General features: G+C 38.7%; 1 protein-coding gene across 1 annotated transcript in view; it reads left to right on the top strand.

Moving 5' to 3' along the window:
- Window positions 1–18667, top strand: part of DOCK3 (dedicator of cytokinesis 3) — a gene marked incomplete at both ends in the record, with an annotated part of 123551 nt that overhangs the window by 69048 nt on the left and 35836 nt on the right. Inside the window, 9 exons of the mRNA XM_010291889.1 lie at window positions 271–442; window positions 1124–1221; window positions 3179–3262; window positions 3656–3756; window positions 5047–5128; window positions 11477–11647; window positions 15239–15431; window positions 17290–17417; window positions 18400–18546. Coding sequence (XP_010290191.1) covers window positions 271–442; window positions 1124–1221; window positions 3179–3262; window positions 3656–3756; window positions 5047–5128; window positions 11477–11647; window positions 15239–15431; window positions 17290–17417; window positions 18400–18546 — 1176 coding nt within the window. The remainder of the gene's footprint in view (window positions 1–270; window positions 443–1123; window positions 1222–3178; window positions 3263–3655; window positions 3757–5046; window positions 5129–11476; window positions 11648–15238; window positions 15432–17289; window positions 17418–18399; window positions 18547–18667) is intronic.

The raw sequence follows: 18667 nt of genomic DNA on the forward strand, positions 1-18667 counted from the left end.
GCATGATTTTCAGACAGCAGCACTAGGTTGTGCAGTTAGAAGATCATGATAAGTTCTGAAGAGTCAGTGGTTAGGAGACCACACTTTCTAAAGCTAGGTCTGTTTTGTGTATGTACAGGCCCCGAAAGTGGTAAGCACAGCTTTTTCTTAGAAGTGTTTTTGTGCACCCAAAAGATCAATAACAGTACTGTTGGGTGATTGCTGTCAGGGTGTGAGTATGTGGAACGAGGCAGACTAGGTACAACTCCATTTCCTGTCCTGTACCTGCAGTGTGATGAGAACAGCACGTTTAACAATCACGCACTGTACCTGGGGCTGCCTTGCTGCAAAGAGGACTACAATGGCTGCCCCAATATCCCTTCCAGCCTCATTTTCCAGCGCAGCACCAAAGAGACCTTTTCAGTCTCCACACAGCTTTCCTCTACTAAACTGACCCAGAATGGTAAGTAGCTGATCCTTCAAATTTGCCCAAGGCAACTGGGATTATGAAAACAAGAGATAAGATGGGTGTACATGTGCTCTGTTTATTTTACTAAAATACTCCCTTGTTATAATTTCATTATATGTATGTTTGGGGGTTTTTTTTACTAACTTACTACTGAAATGAGCAGAAAACATTTTTTTTTGAGGAAATAAGGATATTGACAGATGGCAGAGAAATTACAGGCATTACGGAAACTGCAAGAGAAGGGTAATATGTTAAAGCAAAGTTAATTTTCATTAAGTGATTGAAGAACAAAAAATTCAATATTAGCACTTCTGTACAATCCAAAGTTTGTTTTGTTCAGCTTTTGGAGTAACTAAGGAAATAAAAATTTGTTATGGCAACGTCCCTGAGGCATGAGCAGACAAAAGCGGGTACAGTGCAGTGTCAAGTCATATAGGGAAGAATGCAGTCTTTACTCTTTTAAAAGTACTTTACCAGTCCTCCATTCATTTCCTTGTTAGTATTGGACTTACTCCATATTTGCCTTCTTGTTTTCCCTTATTTACTCATTTTTTCTGAGAAGCGTGAACTGCAACAAGAGCAGAACCCTAAGATGTAATGACTCTCTGGTGGGTCTGGGGTTGCCATTCTTCCCTCCGCATATGGATTCTAGCTCTTTCTCTCACTGTTCTGCAGTGGACTTGCTTGCCCTGCTGAAATGGAAAGCTTACCCAGATCGTGTGATGGATATTCTAGGAAGACTGAGACATGTCAGTGGCGAGGAAATTGTTAAGGTACTACATGAAATAACAGTCTTTGGATATATCTGTGTTAGCAAGTGAATCCAGACCTGCAGTGCACTTCTGAACGTTCCCTCTTACTGTACTTTTTGATTCATGCTCTGAATTCTGAGTGTATGAATTGGAGTGTTATTTTGGCATGAAACTGAACAGGAAGATACACTCCAAAAATCAATGGATAGTTAGTCCTTGGGATCAAAATAGAGCTAACCCTTAGTAAAATACCCTCATCCACATTTGCTGTGAGTATCGGGTCCTCAGCACCGATTGTTCCGCTCTGTAGGCCTGCTCCCATTGAGCCGCGCTGCTTGTTGAGTAGACATAGCCACTGGTAGTGGTGTTTTGTGCACTTACCTGTTCTGATAGTGTTTTCTAAAGGACGTTCTCTGAAATTGCCAAAGTATGTGGGTGGTCATTTCTGGAGTGAAGAAAGTAGAGCTGACTCAGAACACTTGGCCTTTTCAGACAGCTACTAGCATTGATCTGTATTTCTGTCTTGCAAATATGTTCTAAATGTCTGTGTAGAGGAGAAAGAAATGTGAAACCTTGAAAGTTAAGTTTTGCTCAACGGCCAGTGAAACACCCTGCAAACCCGTTTTCCTGTCCCAGCACTGTGAAGTGGAGCTGTTGCCTAGAGCACCAGTTGCTCTCTAGCCTGTCTAACCTGTCAGTAATCTGTCTTCTACCTGATAATTTCAGCATGTTTTGTAACCACTGTAGCTCTACAGGCCAGTCCTTTCTGTGACCTGAACTTTCTTAGGTCAAAGGAACTTCAAAACGCGTTTGAATACTTGTGATCTCAGGAAAAAAAAAAAAGCGCATTCCAGATAACCCTCTGATAATTTTAGATGTGCTAAGAACTCTCCCTAGAATTTATTTCTATAATCTAGAAGCAAAAGGAGATAATTTGTAAAGGCAAACAACCAAAGAGTAATCCCATCACTTAAAGCCATTTCACTGTATCTCGTTTGAATATTGCCATATCTTGAATGTTAATCTTCATGATAACTTCGTAACAGTAACAGAAGAGGACAATACCCCATTTGTATTGGAATTCTACGAGAATGTCATGTTTTGTAGACTTTGTTTGCAGGGCAGTACAAATATCTGTTCTTTATAGAGAAAAGCATAAAAATATACAGAACAAATTACTCCGAGGGGAGAAGTAATTGATTCCCTCCCTGTATCAGGTGCCATTTGGCATTAGGATATGAAGAACAGAATGCAATAATTCAGAAAAAAAGAAATTTTATCCTTTCAGAGACTTCATAAATTGTTCCATATTATTTTTTGTTTTCCACATCTGAAATTTAATTAGATTAAAAAATCATGAGTGAACATGCAGTTGACTTGATCATCTTCTTCACAGTTGTCCTTTCTGAGGACTGTGCTTTTGGGAAAGAAAATCACTGAATTGTCAGCATCCCGTAAGCCGCAGTGTTACAGATGAAAGAAACAATTGGCAATATGTTACTTGACCCAATTAATGCTTGTTACAAAAGCTTTACTTTCTGTCATATAACTAAAGCTTTCGATATTAAACATCATTCAGAACACCAGTTAATGTGCTTCCGAGTCTTAAAATGGAAGAAGAACAATATCTGATATGCTCTAGTGATACGAGAATGGAGGTTACTTGTTTTGCCACTGTTAAGCAGCACTTCTAGCCAGCTTAAAGTGAAAGGAACGCTCAGTTATATTTACAAATCAGGCAAGTCGTACATATTTTTTGTTTGTTTTCTGTCATTGTTTCTCCTTCTAAAGAGAAAAATTCTTCTTAGTAAAAACAAATGAAAATCTGTCACATTACATGGATGAACCTGAAGTGGTTTGTCTTTGGAAGTGTTTCACAAAGATCTCCACATGTATGAAATAATGAAAGCAGGGGGGAAATAACCTTCGTTTGAATACAACTGAATTCGAAATTCTTTGTTTTTTCATGTCATTTTAGTTCCTACAAGATATTCTTGACACGTTGTTTGTAGTTTTGGATGACAACACAGAAAAGTATGGTCTGCTGGTCTTTCAGTCTTTGGTAAGCTGCTGAATTGTTACTTTTCTTTATCCCATGGTCACTGAGTTTTAAGTTTCTTATAAAAAAGGACTTATAAAGTACTGTTCCTAGTACTTTATTTCCATGAAATAGGAAATATTCAGCTGGATCCAGCCTTATGTTTTCTGTAATAATCCTGGGTAAGGAGGGCAGGATAGCCTTTACAGACCCAAGAATAGCAATATTTGCTATTGCTTGGGAGAAGCAAACAATAACATCTAATAACACAACTACTGCCTGTTTAAAGAAGCTCATTTTAAAGCATGTTTAAAGCAAGCCATGTCATTGTTCCTTAGGTCACATAACTTTTTTACAGAAACCTAGCAACAGTGTTCAGTTTCCTTTAGTGTGGGTTCACTTTTTCATCTCCTACAGGTATTCATCATAAATCTGCTGCGTGACAGCAAGTATTTTCATTTTCGACCTGTGATGGACACTTACATTCAGAAGCACTTTGCAGGAGCACTGGCTTACAAGTAGGTTCTGTTAATTCATCACTTCAAGAGGTGGCACTAGCAAGCTTTTGAATGACGTCACCATCAGAATCATAACCTTCATATTAGCAGTGGTTTTCAAAAATAGAACTACTGAGATGAAAGTTCTCCAACACAGTTACAGAGAAAAGCTGCTGAATGTCACCTGTGGCTAAGAATGAGCAAATCTTACTTTTTTTTTTTTAACTGAAGAGACAGTGTCACTCAGCGACAACTCATTATCAGTCTGTGCTAATGAGCTGCCAAGAGCATATACATTTTTTGTCTTAAGATGGTGTTGGGATATAAGATTTGTTTTAAAGCTTAGAGAACTACTTGTAATTTCCTCTTCCAAAGTAGACAGGTATTCACATGGGATGGTGTTCTATTTGATTAGAGTAAATCTATAATTTCAGTAGATCAGAATTTTCACTGTCACTTTGAAGATTTGGCCATTATTTTCTAGTACTCTTTTTTGAGTTTTGCATCAGACAGGAAGACAGATTTTTGAAAGCAGTAAGTTATCATTCAGAGTTTTGTTTTTCCTTTCTTTTAAACCATTTCTTTGTACATTTGAGCATATTCTACCTTTGGCCACAGTAAACTATTAAAAACAGCTTATAATTGTTTTGATTGTTTTAAGGTGTTCACAGTTTAGTGTAATTAAATAAAATAAATGGCAGGTAAAAAACTGTACATACTATACAACACTAGAAGGCATAGTCATGTTCAGAGGGTAAAAAGGTGTTCTCCTGTGTTCTGCTTTGTGTTAATTATCACCTCCTTCAGACAAGACAAATGATTTTTGGTAGTCTGATGTCTGAAATAAAGTATGTTTTTAATACAATTAGTCCAAGTTAGTCCAAATGGTATTGTGTACTCAGGAAAATAGATGCATGTATTTTCTTTGGATCTTACTTTCTAAAAACTGATCACTTAGAGGAGATCTGGCATTTCTTACCAAAAAAAAAAAAAAGTAGTATGTTTTGGTCCTAGAACTACATTGCATGCCTTTATCAAAGCTGTCTCTTTAATAACATCTTTTTGATGTTCTCTTGGTGTTCTTTGTGGTCTAAGTCAATTACAGAGAAGAAATTATTTTCTGGGTTTGGAACCTAAATAAACATGTATTTTTGTAAATTCAGTAGGTAGGACAGCTAAAGCTGGCCACTGGAATGGAGTGAAATGAGACTATTTTATAGATTTCTCCCTAAAATCAAAATGGTTGTTGACTGACTAATTTTAAAATAGTGCTGAAGGGTTCCTCTTCTTTTCACTGTTCATGATATTCAGGGAACTGATCCGATGTTTGAAGTGGTACATGGACCGTTCAGCTGAGCTTGTACGCCAAGACCACATCCAGGAAGCAATGAGAGTATGTATCTAATAGAAGTATTTGCGTGTCTGTTCCGTCTGCGAACACAAAAAGGCTGTGGAAGCTGTAAATAAAGTCAAGGATTGACTGGCACTGACTTCTTAGTTGTTTAACCAGAATGCTATTTTTTTTTTTTTAATATCTTGCCAAAATTTTAATTTTAGGGGGAGGAAAAAATGGCAGAATTATGTCTCCTTAAGTCCTTCTGAACCCCTGTGGAGAACTTACATGGAGTATATATGCACTGGCTGTATAAATATATATATATATAGAGAGATATGTGGTCTACATCTTGCACTTCAAGAAGTTATTTTAAATGTGTGAGGCACAGGTGCTGTGGATCAAAGATACGCTTTTCATTTCTGGCTGTGACACAGCTTCATTGTATTACTGGGTGAAATTCTGGAGTATTTTAAGCAGCAGATAAATGAGCCTTTAACTGGATGGAAATTCTAACAACTATCATTGCGCAGGACCTGAATCACAGTTCTGTGATGAGAGTATGATCTTGCAGAAAGGCACAGCTTTCTAATGGTGTGTGAAACAAAGGGAATACTTTTGGTGCTATTGCAGGGAATTCAGAAAATAAATGAAGTATTAGTTTTACCACGTGTAATTGTAAAACAAGAAAGATATTCTGTCAAGCACATAAATACAAGATTCCAAAAGTTGCAGGAAGGTGTTTTTCTTTGAGTGATTGTCCATCTGTACCTTCTTACTGTGATGGCTTGGCTTATGTCCAAACATTTTGAGCCTGGGCACTTTTAAAAGTAGTAGCAGTGGCAGAGACTAGCACTTTCTTTTTCTCACTTTTTTCACAGAAGTACAAATAGGTGAATCATATCACAGGTGAAGCACATGCACACATACGCTGCTACTCTAATTTCTGGCAACCATTTGGGAAAGTCAGAGGTTGTTCCTTGTAAATGTATTTATGCTTGTGTCTTGGCATATGTTTCAGACTTTATTACAGCTTTTTCCTTCTTATGTTGTTTTTGTTCTTTGTTTTGCCTCCTTTAGTCTAATTTAGTCAGTATTTTTGAGGAAGTAATTTTTATTTTTTGAGAATCCTTGTTCTATTTGAATGGTGTGGCATGACAGCCATCAACTAGCTTTCAAGAACTCCTGCTAAGATCATATCCTGATACTTACAAGGGCATTATAGCAATGTTTAGTTTGTCTTTTGTAGATATTTACGTACTTAGAAACTTCTTCTTTGTAATACTTTTCAACCACAGATTCATAGCGAATGGTAAAAAAGGGGCAAAGATGTCCTTTAAAAAAAATAGCAATTTTCTCATTCTTTCTGTTTCCATCCGCATCCTTTTTTTTTTTTTTCTTAATTACAAAGAAACCCATTAAAATTATGAGATGAGAGGAAGGTCTCTAGCTGGAATGACTTCTAGAAGGTTTTCTTCCCTCTCAGACCACTCATTTGTGCTGTATACAGTGCAGCAGATAGAGATGTGTGATATTGTCCCTATGTGATCTGCATTTTTTGAACCTTTTAACAGTCCTCTTCAGAAACATTGAAAATATGAATGCTGGAATGTCTTTCAGAAGCTCAGTTATTCAACATACTGTTTGTGAATAAGGTACTTTCTTTCCAGGATTCCAAGGCAGCTCTTTGCTTACTGGGAACTTCAAGTGCTTGCCTAGAAAGTAGCTGTTCCCTCTGTGAGTGAGGTCTAGTTGAAGACCTGACAGCCCGAGCCTTTCCAAGCACAGGAGTTATAGATACCACCAGAGCTTCTGCACCCTAACAGTGCATCCTCTACCGCTGACACTGCCCTCGCATCTTATTCAGACAGTTGCCTTTGCAGGTGTATCTTGGAGGCCCAAATTAAGGTCTTTATCTTCTTCCACTACAGGAAGGTAATTGATTTCCTTCTTTGTTTCCAGATTTTATTTCAAGCATTTGGAACAAGTTTGTACCAAATAAATTATCATTGGTAGTATGTCATTACTAGAACTATATTTGTTTGTTGGGAATTTCTGTGGTCTTGGTGCCTTCACTACACTCCTTGCATTAGTAGCTCTTCAACTCAGAGAACAGGATAGCTCTCTATCCCTTTCTCACTGAATTAACTGTTAAACGTAGTACCCTAAAGCAGGTGCTGAAATTTCTCTGCACTCTTCTTTGGCTCTTGACTGCCCATGTACATTCATGATGGATATGCACATGTCTCATAGGATTCCGGTTTTCAACCTTTGCACTAGCAAGTGGTGCTCTAGACTATTTCTAAAATGACTTAACCTCCCTCAAGACTGCTCTTAATTCTCAAACAACTTCTATCAAACCTGGGGCTACTATAACTGAAAGGACATCTCCACCTGTGCTAGAACACGTGGCATCACGTTCCTTTATTATGCCTTATAACAAGCTCCACGTAAGCTGCACCCAGAGACAGCTGCCTGTGCCGTCCTGGAGAATTCTGTAACGAAGCCTCCACGTATAGCTCCACAGACAGTTTTACTTTCCATAGGAAGTGTCTCTAGGAGATGCCCTTTCAGCCTCAATTACGTAGTAGAATCAGTAGTAGAATCACAGGTGATTGTTGCCTAGATGAGGAACCCACTGAAAAAGCAAGACCTTTTCTTCTTCAGGAAGTCACATCTTCATATTGGTGTTCTGGAGCTGAACCACACAGAACATGCATCAGACTTTTTTTAGAGACTTTGAGGTACTGCATGCCATTACTATGGGGCTTTACAAGAATCAGTGATACTGAGAGGCTCAGTCTTCCCAGTTGATTTCTTCAAAACCCTGAACATCCTTTCTGAGCCATGCCAGCCAGGGAGCTAGTGAATGAGAGATTTGGAATTACTTTCTCAGCCTGCCTTTTGAGACTGGGGACTCCTCCACATTTTTTTCTTCACCCTGAATTTAAAAAAGAAATGTCAGTCTGTTGCTTTTAAGGCCAGTCTGTCTCTGGAATAATTACCTTATTTGTATATTTACATTTTCTACAGTCTCACTTTTTCTAAGAATACCAGAAAATTGCTGATGTAATTATAATTGTTCCACCCTGGTCAGCCTGTTTGTGCGACTTGCTCCTTCTTTTATTGCTGATGCCTTGAATTTTACCCTAGATCTTTTATTTGCTGTCACAAGACTCAAACTGATACCTTCACTGGAAACTTTGTACTTTTTTGTCTTAAAACTGTATAGTAGACGCTTCTTGCACTTGAAGCAAGTATGTTGTTCTCTGGAAAAAACACACTGACAGTAGCAGGGAGAAGTTTGCTACCTGCTCTTGAATGGTAAAGTGGATACTCATAGACTACTGAAAATGGCTTTTATTCGCTTTGGTTAGGACACTGAGAGAGATTCAGACGTTCAGAGCTAATCCTCTTTACATACACTGTGCTTATGATAAGGTTACCCATTCTACATACTCCAGATTCTTTCCTAAAGTAATCTTTGGGTTTCTTGGGTTAGGAAATTAATCTGTGCTTTTTCTTAAAATACAAGGTTGATTCATCTGTTCATACTCTGAACATAAGTTGTGGTTTGCCTTTTGTTTGAATTGAACAGACTCTTCTCCACAGCAGGTGACTCTGGATGTGCAGCTGTGCTATCCCCAAGACTGTCCACTGGATTTATGAGCATGCTACAGTAAAACCATCAAATGTTGTCTGAGCATAATCCCTGAAGGCTCAAGTGACACTAGTGTCTCTTAAGAGTAACTTTATCCATTAGACCTGCAGAATAACTGCAGAAATTGATCCACTTTTTGACTTGCGTTATGACAGAAGCTTCTAACTAATGCTGCTTTTGTCATAGTGGTCTTCTGGTTTTACTTTTGCCGGGACATTGCAACCAACCACCAGGTAATCTGTGCAAGTTGGGATGTGCTGTTCCTCTGTTCAGAGTGAACACGCATATGGACAGTCACTCAGAGAAGAAAGGAAGGTTCCTCATTAGTAAGTAGAAGTTCTTTGAGATGCATTATCTATATGCACATTTCTTACTCCTTTTCTTATCTCTCCTGGAGTACCACTGGTAGAATTTAAGGATTGTTCAGTTGAGAGGAAAGAAGGTTATGAGGCTGTTTGTCCATTTAGGTTTTGCCTGTGATGTACCATGAATCTTTAGGTTGCTGGTCACAGGCGAGTGGTGTGTGCTCACCTGTTGCGTGAACGTGCATACAGGCTATGTTTTTAAGAAACTTCCTTTAATTTGGTACTGATTTTTTATACCAAGCCAAACATAAAAGACTTGATTTTTATCTCAGTGCACTTCTATGTCTTTAGGCACATATATGCATCATATCTGTGATTTTCTAAGTAGTAAGAGGCAAAGTTAGTCCAAGTGTTGATTTATGCTAACAAGACTTGGTTTGTGTTTTTACCGTCTCAGCCATGTGTCTGCAAACACACTGAACTCTTCAGCTAGCTGCCTTTGTGGGTTCACTCTAGGCAACACTTCAGGTTGTCTGTGCTAAGGATGTGGAGTGTCTCTGAAAGCCTGCCATTTCGCTTGCAACAGAGAATTACAGAATTTCATACATAAATCCTCTGACGTATTGCAAAAACATAATCTTCACATTAATGTTACAAGCTTTCAGGTTAAAATCACGGTTTTCTATACCAAACCTACAAAACAGCTTGTATAAGCACTTGACTTTCTGTATTTGCTGGTAGCAGCAGAGATGCTAAGCTTAAGGAGCTGACTCTTGTGAACCAATTGATCTTTGTCTGGAAACTATCCAGAAATATAAAGTGTTCTTTCCTGATGAAGTTCTTTGGTGTAAAGAAGCTTCATTGGGAGATGTTTTGGTACAGAAGTATAAGTAATGCACTGCCAAATTACCAAAGTTGCCATCATTTCTGAATTTAAAAATGGCTGTAAGTATCAGTGGGATTTTGAAATCTGTGATGGCTTTATGAGGAAATTCACATTCGCATCGTCTATCCTTAAAGCTGTAGCATTCTAAAACTTACAGCATAACGTTGCATATTGGTGCATGTAGCGTGGTGGTTCAATGAGCAGCATCTTACGGATGAAAAAAATATCTGATGAGGCCAAAATTTGTATTTGAGTTCACTTTCCGTTTCCAAACAGTGAAGTAAGACAAGAGTACTTCCCAGCGAATACAGTGGAATATTACTAATGTTTCTGTATAGACTATGATTAGTGAAGCTCCAGCCTGTTTGTTTCCTGTGCTAAACTTTGACGATCTCATCAAACTATGTATTATATCTTCCCTTAATCCTGCTTTAATGGTTCATCATGTTAAGCACTAAGGGAAGGAGTGAAGTCTAAATGTTACTGATATTTAGTGCATTCCTGTAGTGATACTTGTGTACAGGAAACGATCAAAAAGGCCTTGTTGCTGTGTGGAATATTACATTGCTATATTAGTGTCTGTGAGAGCCTTTGATGGATTGGTAAGCTTGTTAAGGCTGCATAGAACAATGTATTTTTCTTCATTGACACTGCTGCCAAAGAAATGCAGTTCCGAATAATGACATTTACAAAATTTTAAAGATGTTTCGGTTGCAAATTCAGACTTAATCTAGACATGTCATAGAGCAAATTACCATTCTACTACAAAAAGATCCAATTTGCCAGTCCTTCAGGACTGCAGTATCTATCACACTGTGTAACGGTGTTAAATGCCATCATCTTTGCAGGTTATTCTCCCTCTGCTGTGTGCTCTCCAAGCACTGATAAAAGAAAGACATTTTAATTTATCACAGCTCAAAGTAAAAAGATACTCAGTACAGTACTGCTGCTCGCTACTGTTTTGGGCTGCCGGAGGTCTTCACATGCTGCTCTTGTCTTCTTCTATTTCTGCATCTGCATTTATTTCTGTTTGTACATGTAGTTGCCAGAAATAAAGGTGAACCTTGCTGTTGTGTTCATACTGAAAAGTAGGTTCTCCTTTTTCCAGGTAAACCTTCTTCTGTTCCACTGACAGTCCACTTACCTTAATCTACATTAGCTAACTCAAGTAACTAAAGGTAAAATTTGAATGAAAACAGGAGAACAGCTTCTTCAGACACAGTCATTGTGCCAAGTCATGAGAAAACTAGAGGTCTCTTCACCAAGATTTTCCTCAAATTATGTAACATGAATTTGCCTATTTGACTTAAATGCATGATTTTTTTGTTAGTGGGACATACTAGTGACAAAGATTATTGCTTGAGAATGGGTACTTGCCTATGAGTAGCTCTTCCTTAACTGAAATACATAACTTGCAAAACCTGTTTTTCTTTCTCTTTTCTAAAGCTGAATAGTTATTATGCACCTAGAATCTTTCCTGGTTCTCTTTAAAGCTCCGTTATTTTTCTTTCTCTCTTTTTCTCTATCTTAATCTCCTTCCTCTCCTGCTCCTTAAGGCCTTGGAATATCTTTTCAAGTTCATTGTCCAATCTCGGATCCTTTACTCCAGAGCTACTTGTGGAATGGAGGAGGAACAGTTCCGCTCCAGCATCCAGGAGCTTTTCCAGTCCATCAGATTTGTGCTCAGCTTGGACAGCAGGAGCTCAGAGACTCTCATCTTCACACAGGTTTGCTATTTTCTATGCTTTAACTGGCAAACCAAAAGGCAGCTATTTTCTACACAGGTAGGATATATGGGCACATGACGATTAAATGCAGGTTAGTAGAGTTTTCCCTCTCTGACAAGCTGATGGTACTGGAAAATGACATGGCTGATGAATGTTGTTAGACGGTAGCTTGGCACCACAGATACAGGTGAGCTGAACTGTGGACTCTCAAGAGGAAAGTGACTCGTCACATGAGAAGACAGTTTTGGCTCTTCACAGAAGTAAACTGTATTTTCAAGTCTGTCATTCATATGTCTTACAGCTGTCCTCAAGAAATTTTAAATCCTTAATTGTAGTAGCTCAAGTCAATACTTAGGGTCATAGCAACATCACAGTAGAGAAGTTCAGCTGATGTACTCACAGTCAGATAAACTGAATTCCAGCATACTCTAAAATTAGTCAGAATCATATGGAGCCTGACCGCAAGCATACTGTGATACCCACACTCAGTTTTAATACAGTATTTTGAATATGACCCAGATGATGTCACGAAGACTTCCTGTGGGCTTGATACTACTCAAAGTGAGTAAGGATGCTGCCTAAGCATCTGCTGTACTAAATTACAAACTTCTGTGTTTAAAAGTTTTGAATAGTAATGTCAAATAATGTCAAATGTGTTGTGCGTGCCTCAACTCAGCGAATGTCAAAATGGACCGTCTAGAACTTCCTGATACTATGAAGGTGATTTGTAATCACTAATTTACTATTTACAGATGTTTTGAACACCTGCTGCAGTTTGCCAAAGAAGCAGTTGCTGTGAATGCTGCAACAAAACAGACTCCACTGGTTAGGGAAGCTGCCAGCAATGTAATCTCTTTCTTAAGAAGCTGCTCTGAAAGATTTTGAGAACAGCTGCTCTAATCTTTTATTTAATCACCCATTAGTGGGTATAACAGGATGAGCTAGGAACAAGAGAAATCAGTGCACAGAATTTCGCACGCAAAGTGACAGTGAGCAGAAACAGCATGTTATGAATGCAGGCTGCTTGGGGTTCGTTTGTTTTTCAGTTGTGTTGATCACAAGTACAGAGGGAGACTAGATTTAAGGATGGGGTTATTTTCCCTTTTTCTATCTCTCTTTTTTTTTTTTCCCCCCTCCTTTCTCTCACTATGGTATTTCTTACTTTGGACTTTTGTAATTTGTAAAGTCTGTCCTTGTTTAATCTTTGAAAAGTTTACTTTTTGTTTCCCCCTTACCACTATATTGCCCTTTGATCCCAATTGCCCCATAGGCGCCTCAGCCTGGAGGGCAGGCGAGCGGAGCTGGGACATGTGCCCCACAAAAATGTGGTGGTACTTCAAGGCCGTCATTTAATTCTGTAAGTAATGATCCCTAGAACTGCACAAGTATTTTCATCATGGATGTTCCCAAGTAATCCCTTTTCCCTACCCCAAGCCCTCCTTTCCTGCATATAAACTGGAATTTAATGTTTAAGTGGCTGGTACTTTAAAACTAGGAAATGTGGAATATTTCAGTAATTAATGTAGCAGCTTATGGCATCCACACACTGAAAAGACAGTACTGAGGGCGTATGCAAGATTATATACGTCAAATTGTTGAGGAGAGCCAAGGAGATTATGTGCTAGTTCTGGAAATCTGGACAACTGTTAAATAGCTACAGAAATGCTTGAGGCCCTAGCAAGCATAATTTTCTTCACAATTGTCCTCTTGCTAGAGAGATCTCAATATAGTTCTTTCCAGCAACGAGATTAAAACTGGTTATGTCCTTCCTTCCCGGCAATTAGTTTGACGTGACTGACGTTCCAGTATATTTTAGGGTGTTGTACAAAAAAGGGCCTTTCAAGGAACTGATGAAACGATGTAGCTGTTCTCATGGTGGCTCCAAAGCTTCCTGAAGAGATTCCGTGCATATCCCGGATACCCTAAATCACCACAGAAATCTTTCTGCTTTATAGTAAGAGTTGAAATAAGTTTAGGAAAACTTCTGCAAGGATTTGTTGGGCCAGTATTGTAATTTCACTTGTATTATCCTGAAGATAAAGATGATGACTGGATTTGTGGCTGTTACAGCCTTCCAAGAGTACCATGAGCTATTTAATTGATTCATACTTGTTTATTTTGTTAGTACATTGTATGTATGTAGCAACAAATAGGTGACAACACCCAGGAGGCTATGTGGGTTTTTGTGTAATCTGAATTGATTGTAACAAGACAAGATGTTGAGAGAGATAATGAGCACGAAGAAGAAAGAGGTAAATTTATATTCAGAATAATTTAATGGGCTCTACTGTGTTAGTTGTAAAAATAACTTAGACTTTGCTCAAAGACTGTTAAATAGATACCACTGGTGTTTGAAGGAAAAGATACTTTGAGGAAAGACTTTGCAAAGGAAGCTGTATATTGTATGGGATTAGGAGAGGCATGCCAAGAGTTAGAGCCAGTGCGGGAGCGGAACAGAAATGTTTATGCAATAAGAAAACAAGAAAACCTGTGAGAAAAGGAGAACTTGCAGAATAGAAATACTGATAGGTGGTGAGACGCTGGAAGAGCAAAGCTGAACAGAGATCAGCAACGAAGTTTGGTAAATCTGAACTTCTGCAGGAAATCAGAAGTGGTTTGTGTGGAGAGCTTCAGACAGGGGAGGTGGAAACGTGGCTGGGAGTGAAGCAGCTGAATCAAAACCAGACACTGCAGCAATTCAAGAAAGCAACGAGCTACAAATTTAAGTAGTGATAATGAGGAAACAGGTATGGACCTTGGGTAGGATGTAGAGGAAGAGGGAGAAGAATTTTAAAACATCAGAGGTGTGTGGCAGGTGTTAGGTATGACACCAAGTCTGTGGAACTGGAGGACAGGGCAATGCGTGGCATTTTCTACTGCTGTGAAGAAATTAATTGAAAAAGTGTGAAATAAGAGAAGAAGACTTTAGCTTTTTTTGTTTTGCTGATATTGTTTCTGCACTTTAAGAAAGAGCTTCGAGGACAGCTCCAGCTTACTGGAAATACCCATTATTGCAAGAATCACGTGCACACTTACTTGCATGATGTGATGCTGCCTTCGCACGAAATTGCACCTCACTTCTGTTGCAGAAATAGTGTAATGTCACATGACGGTGCAGCTATGGTTAAGGGTCTGTCAACATGTTCTTTACTTTGAAATATTTTCTGAAGAGTTTTAACTGTCTTAGTTGCTCAGTACAAAAAAGTAGTATGGAAACCTCCAATCAGAAGCAAGTTTTATATTTATTGAAACAGGTCAGTCAATAAAAATGGACTATTTTCTGTCCTCCGGTACCTCAATTTTTTTCTGTTTTTATAAGCTGTGTCCTAAATACAGCCTTTTGAAGCTCTACAGTATGTATGTGCTCAATTTACCGTAAGACTTAGTATTGCAGCACTTGATTTTTATATACTGCTTGTGATTTGTTCACTACAAACTTTAGGTATTGTGAAACATTACCACCAGCCATAGTGCATTATTCAGTAGCTTTTTGCAGACCCGTAATTGAGTTTTACTGTTGTTTCTATTTCACTGCATTTAGCTGTGGTTACAGAATTCCAGTTTTTCAGTTTCCTTGTTGGCTTTTTTCAGGCTGCTTTGCTGAACTCCTTCCCCGCTATCTTTGATGAGCTGTTGCAGATGTTCACTGTGCAGGAAGTAGCAGAGTTCGTGAGGGGTACTCTGGGCAGCATGCCCAGTACTGTGCACATTGGGCAGTCCATGGACGTTGTTAAGCTACAGTCTATTGCACGCACTGTTGACAGCCGCCTGTTCTCTTTCTCAGGTAAGACAGTGGCTAAGTCTTGCTGCTAAGAGCAGGAACACGTTAGAGTTATTTTGCAGTTGCTTTGGTGCAAACAATTCACTGCTCAATCCCAGTAATCTTGGTAATTATTTATCTTGGCAGCATTGTTGTTACACCTATTCACTGCAGGTATTTTATCAGTTTGCCTATGGTAGAAAATGTTTATAAATCTGTCATGGATAAACTGTAGTTACTAAAGGTTGATAAAAATATGTACGTTAACAAATCCAGTCAATTATTAAAACTGACAAATCTCACTTGATACTTTATATTACTCTGCTATTGTTGTCATGGATAGGAAGACAAGCTCCCTTCCAGCAAGCTTATTGTCTGAGAAAGAGGAACAGGGAGATAGACTTTATTTGAGAAACCCACCACGTTCTTTTAAAGTATGTTTAATCTTTACATTATAACTTTAATATTTCTTTAGCTCAACATACTAGTAATTCTTTAAGAATTAATTGAATGAAACAGGGTGGAAGATTGGGAGTTTATTTCGTACATAAAGGTTTGAATGAAAGAAGTTACAAAGGTAACAGTGGAAGGAAAAAAGCACCATGGGGCTTATCTTCCTCGTAGTGAGGATCTCAAGTTAGTGCACTCAAATTATTCTACTCAGTGTAAGGTGAGAATGATAACAGAGAATCATGTTTAATCCATTCATTGTAATTGTTGATAAACATTTTTCGTCTTAAATTAGAAATTAATCTCAAAAAAAAATACGTGAGAGTGTACAGAATGAGAAGATTAGTCCGAAGGTGGCTGTGAAACAGGCAGTGAATGTTATCTAATTATAGTGATTTGAACCTTTTGGTAATATTTGACTTTGTGGGTGCCAGTTCATGGGCAAAAACCTCCTCTTCTGTCTTTTCAATAAAGCCAGGTGTAACTTTACCCACAGGGTCCCGGGCTTTAGTCCTTCCCATTAACCTTCATTTCTCCTTTACAATGATACTGGCAACTAATGATGCTCGTAGCTGCTGCATAGCACCACGACATCTCCCTACAGCGTCAAAAAGCAGAAAGCTTCAGTGTTGCAAGGCAGCTATGACTGTATAGATGCCACATTTTCTACCCAACATAATGGTAGGCCCCTATCCTATTCTTTTCCATAGAAGATGACCTGATGCTCGCAGGTCAGCAATCTCTCCTATGTCCTGTCTGCCCTGGATGAATTTAGTTTCCAGAGTTATCTGTTGCCTGCCCACCCTACCTACTCTTCAGGTCTTTACAATTAAAGGAAGATACATTCCCTTTTTCTTGCTTCCCATATGCCGATGACTTGTTTTCCTTCTATTTCTTCTATCAGTCTGTTTGCTGACATCTTGCCACTTTCTTCCCTGTCTCTTTTTTTTCCTCTGTTTTGGCTACTGTTCTTTGCAGCTGCTACCTGCTCTCCCTTCTTTAATAAGATTAAGGCTTGATAAAAGAGAAGAATTACCCAATTTCCAAGAGGCATATATTGGAGAAGCTGTGTTAGCTGTGACAATAGAGCTGGAAAGCAACACAAAGTGAGGAAGGGTTTGCACAAAAGAAATCGACATTAGAAAGTATCAGTTCACAACTGTTGTTTCCAAGCCGAATCACTTTTGAGAACATCATGTATACTGTATTTATAAACTTTTGAAACTAGATGCGCTAGTTTCAAATTAAATTCATTCATTAGATACAGATCTTTAAAGTTCTTAAAATACAGTCTCCTCAACAGAAGTTGCACTAATTAATCAAACGCGTTGTATATCAGTAGCTAGTTTGGATACCAAAAAGCTGCTGATTGGGATGGTTGAAGTTTAGTTTTCCTTTTGGAAGAACTGTGATTTGATTTTCCTTCTTTCAGAGTCCCGGCGCATCTTGCTACCTGTAGTTCTTCATCACATTCACCTTCACCTACGACAGCAGAAGGAGCTACTTATCTGCTCTGGGATCCTCAGTAGTATCTTCTCCATAATCAAGACCAGCTCTCTGGTAATCTGCTGCTTTAATTTTTTTCATTTTTTTTTAATTGCACCACTGCTTTAGTAAAATGAAGACTGAGGGACTTTTATAGGTTAAAGGAGATTTTTCAAAGATCCTTTTAAAAATGAAATTCTGCTAATTTTCTGTCAGCAGGAGAGTATCTGAAATGAGGGTCTGCTTTTTGTGCGTGTGACTCGGAGCATTCTGATTACACAGTGTTCTTGCTATTAGGAGGGGAAAAAAGCATGTGCATTTTCCAGATTTGACACCATTTAATTTTCTTCACCCAAGACCAGACCTTAGATGTCAGTGGAGTTTAAAAGCTCTGTGCAGCTCTAGGACTTGTAGTTCTGCAAGAGACAGTAACTAGCACTTCGTGATTCATGTTAAGAGAATACTCTAAAATTATCCAATCAATGAAATCACACTTCTGGAAATTGCCGCTGAGTTTAAACATCCAGCTTTGATGATCATAATACTCTGATCTCAAATGGTAACTTGATCATTTAAAGCAATGCTCACAAACAGAGGGGGGTGAAGTTTCCCCACCCAACTCTAAAGGAGGAAGCTCATGGTGCTAAATATAATTCATACCAATGTGTATTTCCAATTACGAGTTACGGGTTTGTGTGAAAGGAATGAGATGAAAGGTATGATGGTAATAAGCTAAAATAATACTGCCACAGAATAAAGCCTCCTAGACATAATTGATCCCATTGTGTTCTAGAGTGTATGCAGACCTTTGGTTATAGATTTACCTTTATAGCTGTGACCCTGAACGTTTCCATCAGAGACTGACAAGGTAACACACACACACTGACATCACAACAGTATCTGGTACCAATGAGGAATTTGATTGTGCTTCTTTGAACCTCTGTTACGGAGCTCTCTGTCAAAACGAGTTTGTGGTATGGCTGACTCAGCAGAATTGTCTTTGCCAATTCCTTTCTCTCCAGTTCCTAATTGTCTGTTTGCTCACCACTTACTGTAGGAGGGAGATGTCGTGGAGGAGGTTGAGATGATGGTGGAGAGCCTCCTGGATGTTCTTTTACAAACTCTGCTTACAATCATGAGTAAATCGCAGTCTCAGGAGGCGGTAAGAGGGCAGCGTTGCCCGCAGTGCACAGCAGAAATCACTGTTAGTAACTAACAATCAGTTTCTATTTCCTGCTTCTCTAACCTTTGGTTCAGTCCCTCACCACCGCCGGCACCTCATTATCATCTCTGCTGCATGAATGCCCAGGGCTTTCTCTCTTTCC

This window comes from Phaethon lepturus, unplaced genomic scaffold, assembly GCF_000687285.1.
Source record: "Phaethon lepturus isolate BGI_N335 unplaced genomic scaffold, ASM68728v1 scaffold10870, whole genome shotgun sequence".
Classification (NCBI taxonomy): domain Eukaryota; kingdom Metazoa; phylum Chordata; class Aves; order Phaethontiformes; family Phaethontidae; genus Phaethon; species Phaethon lepturus.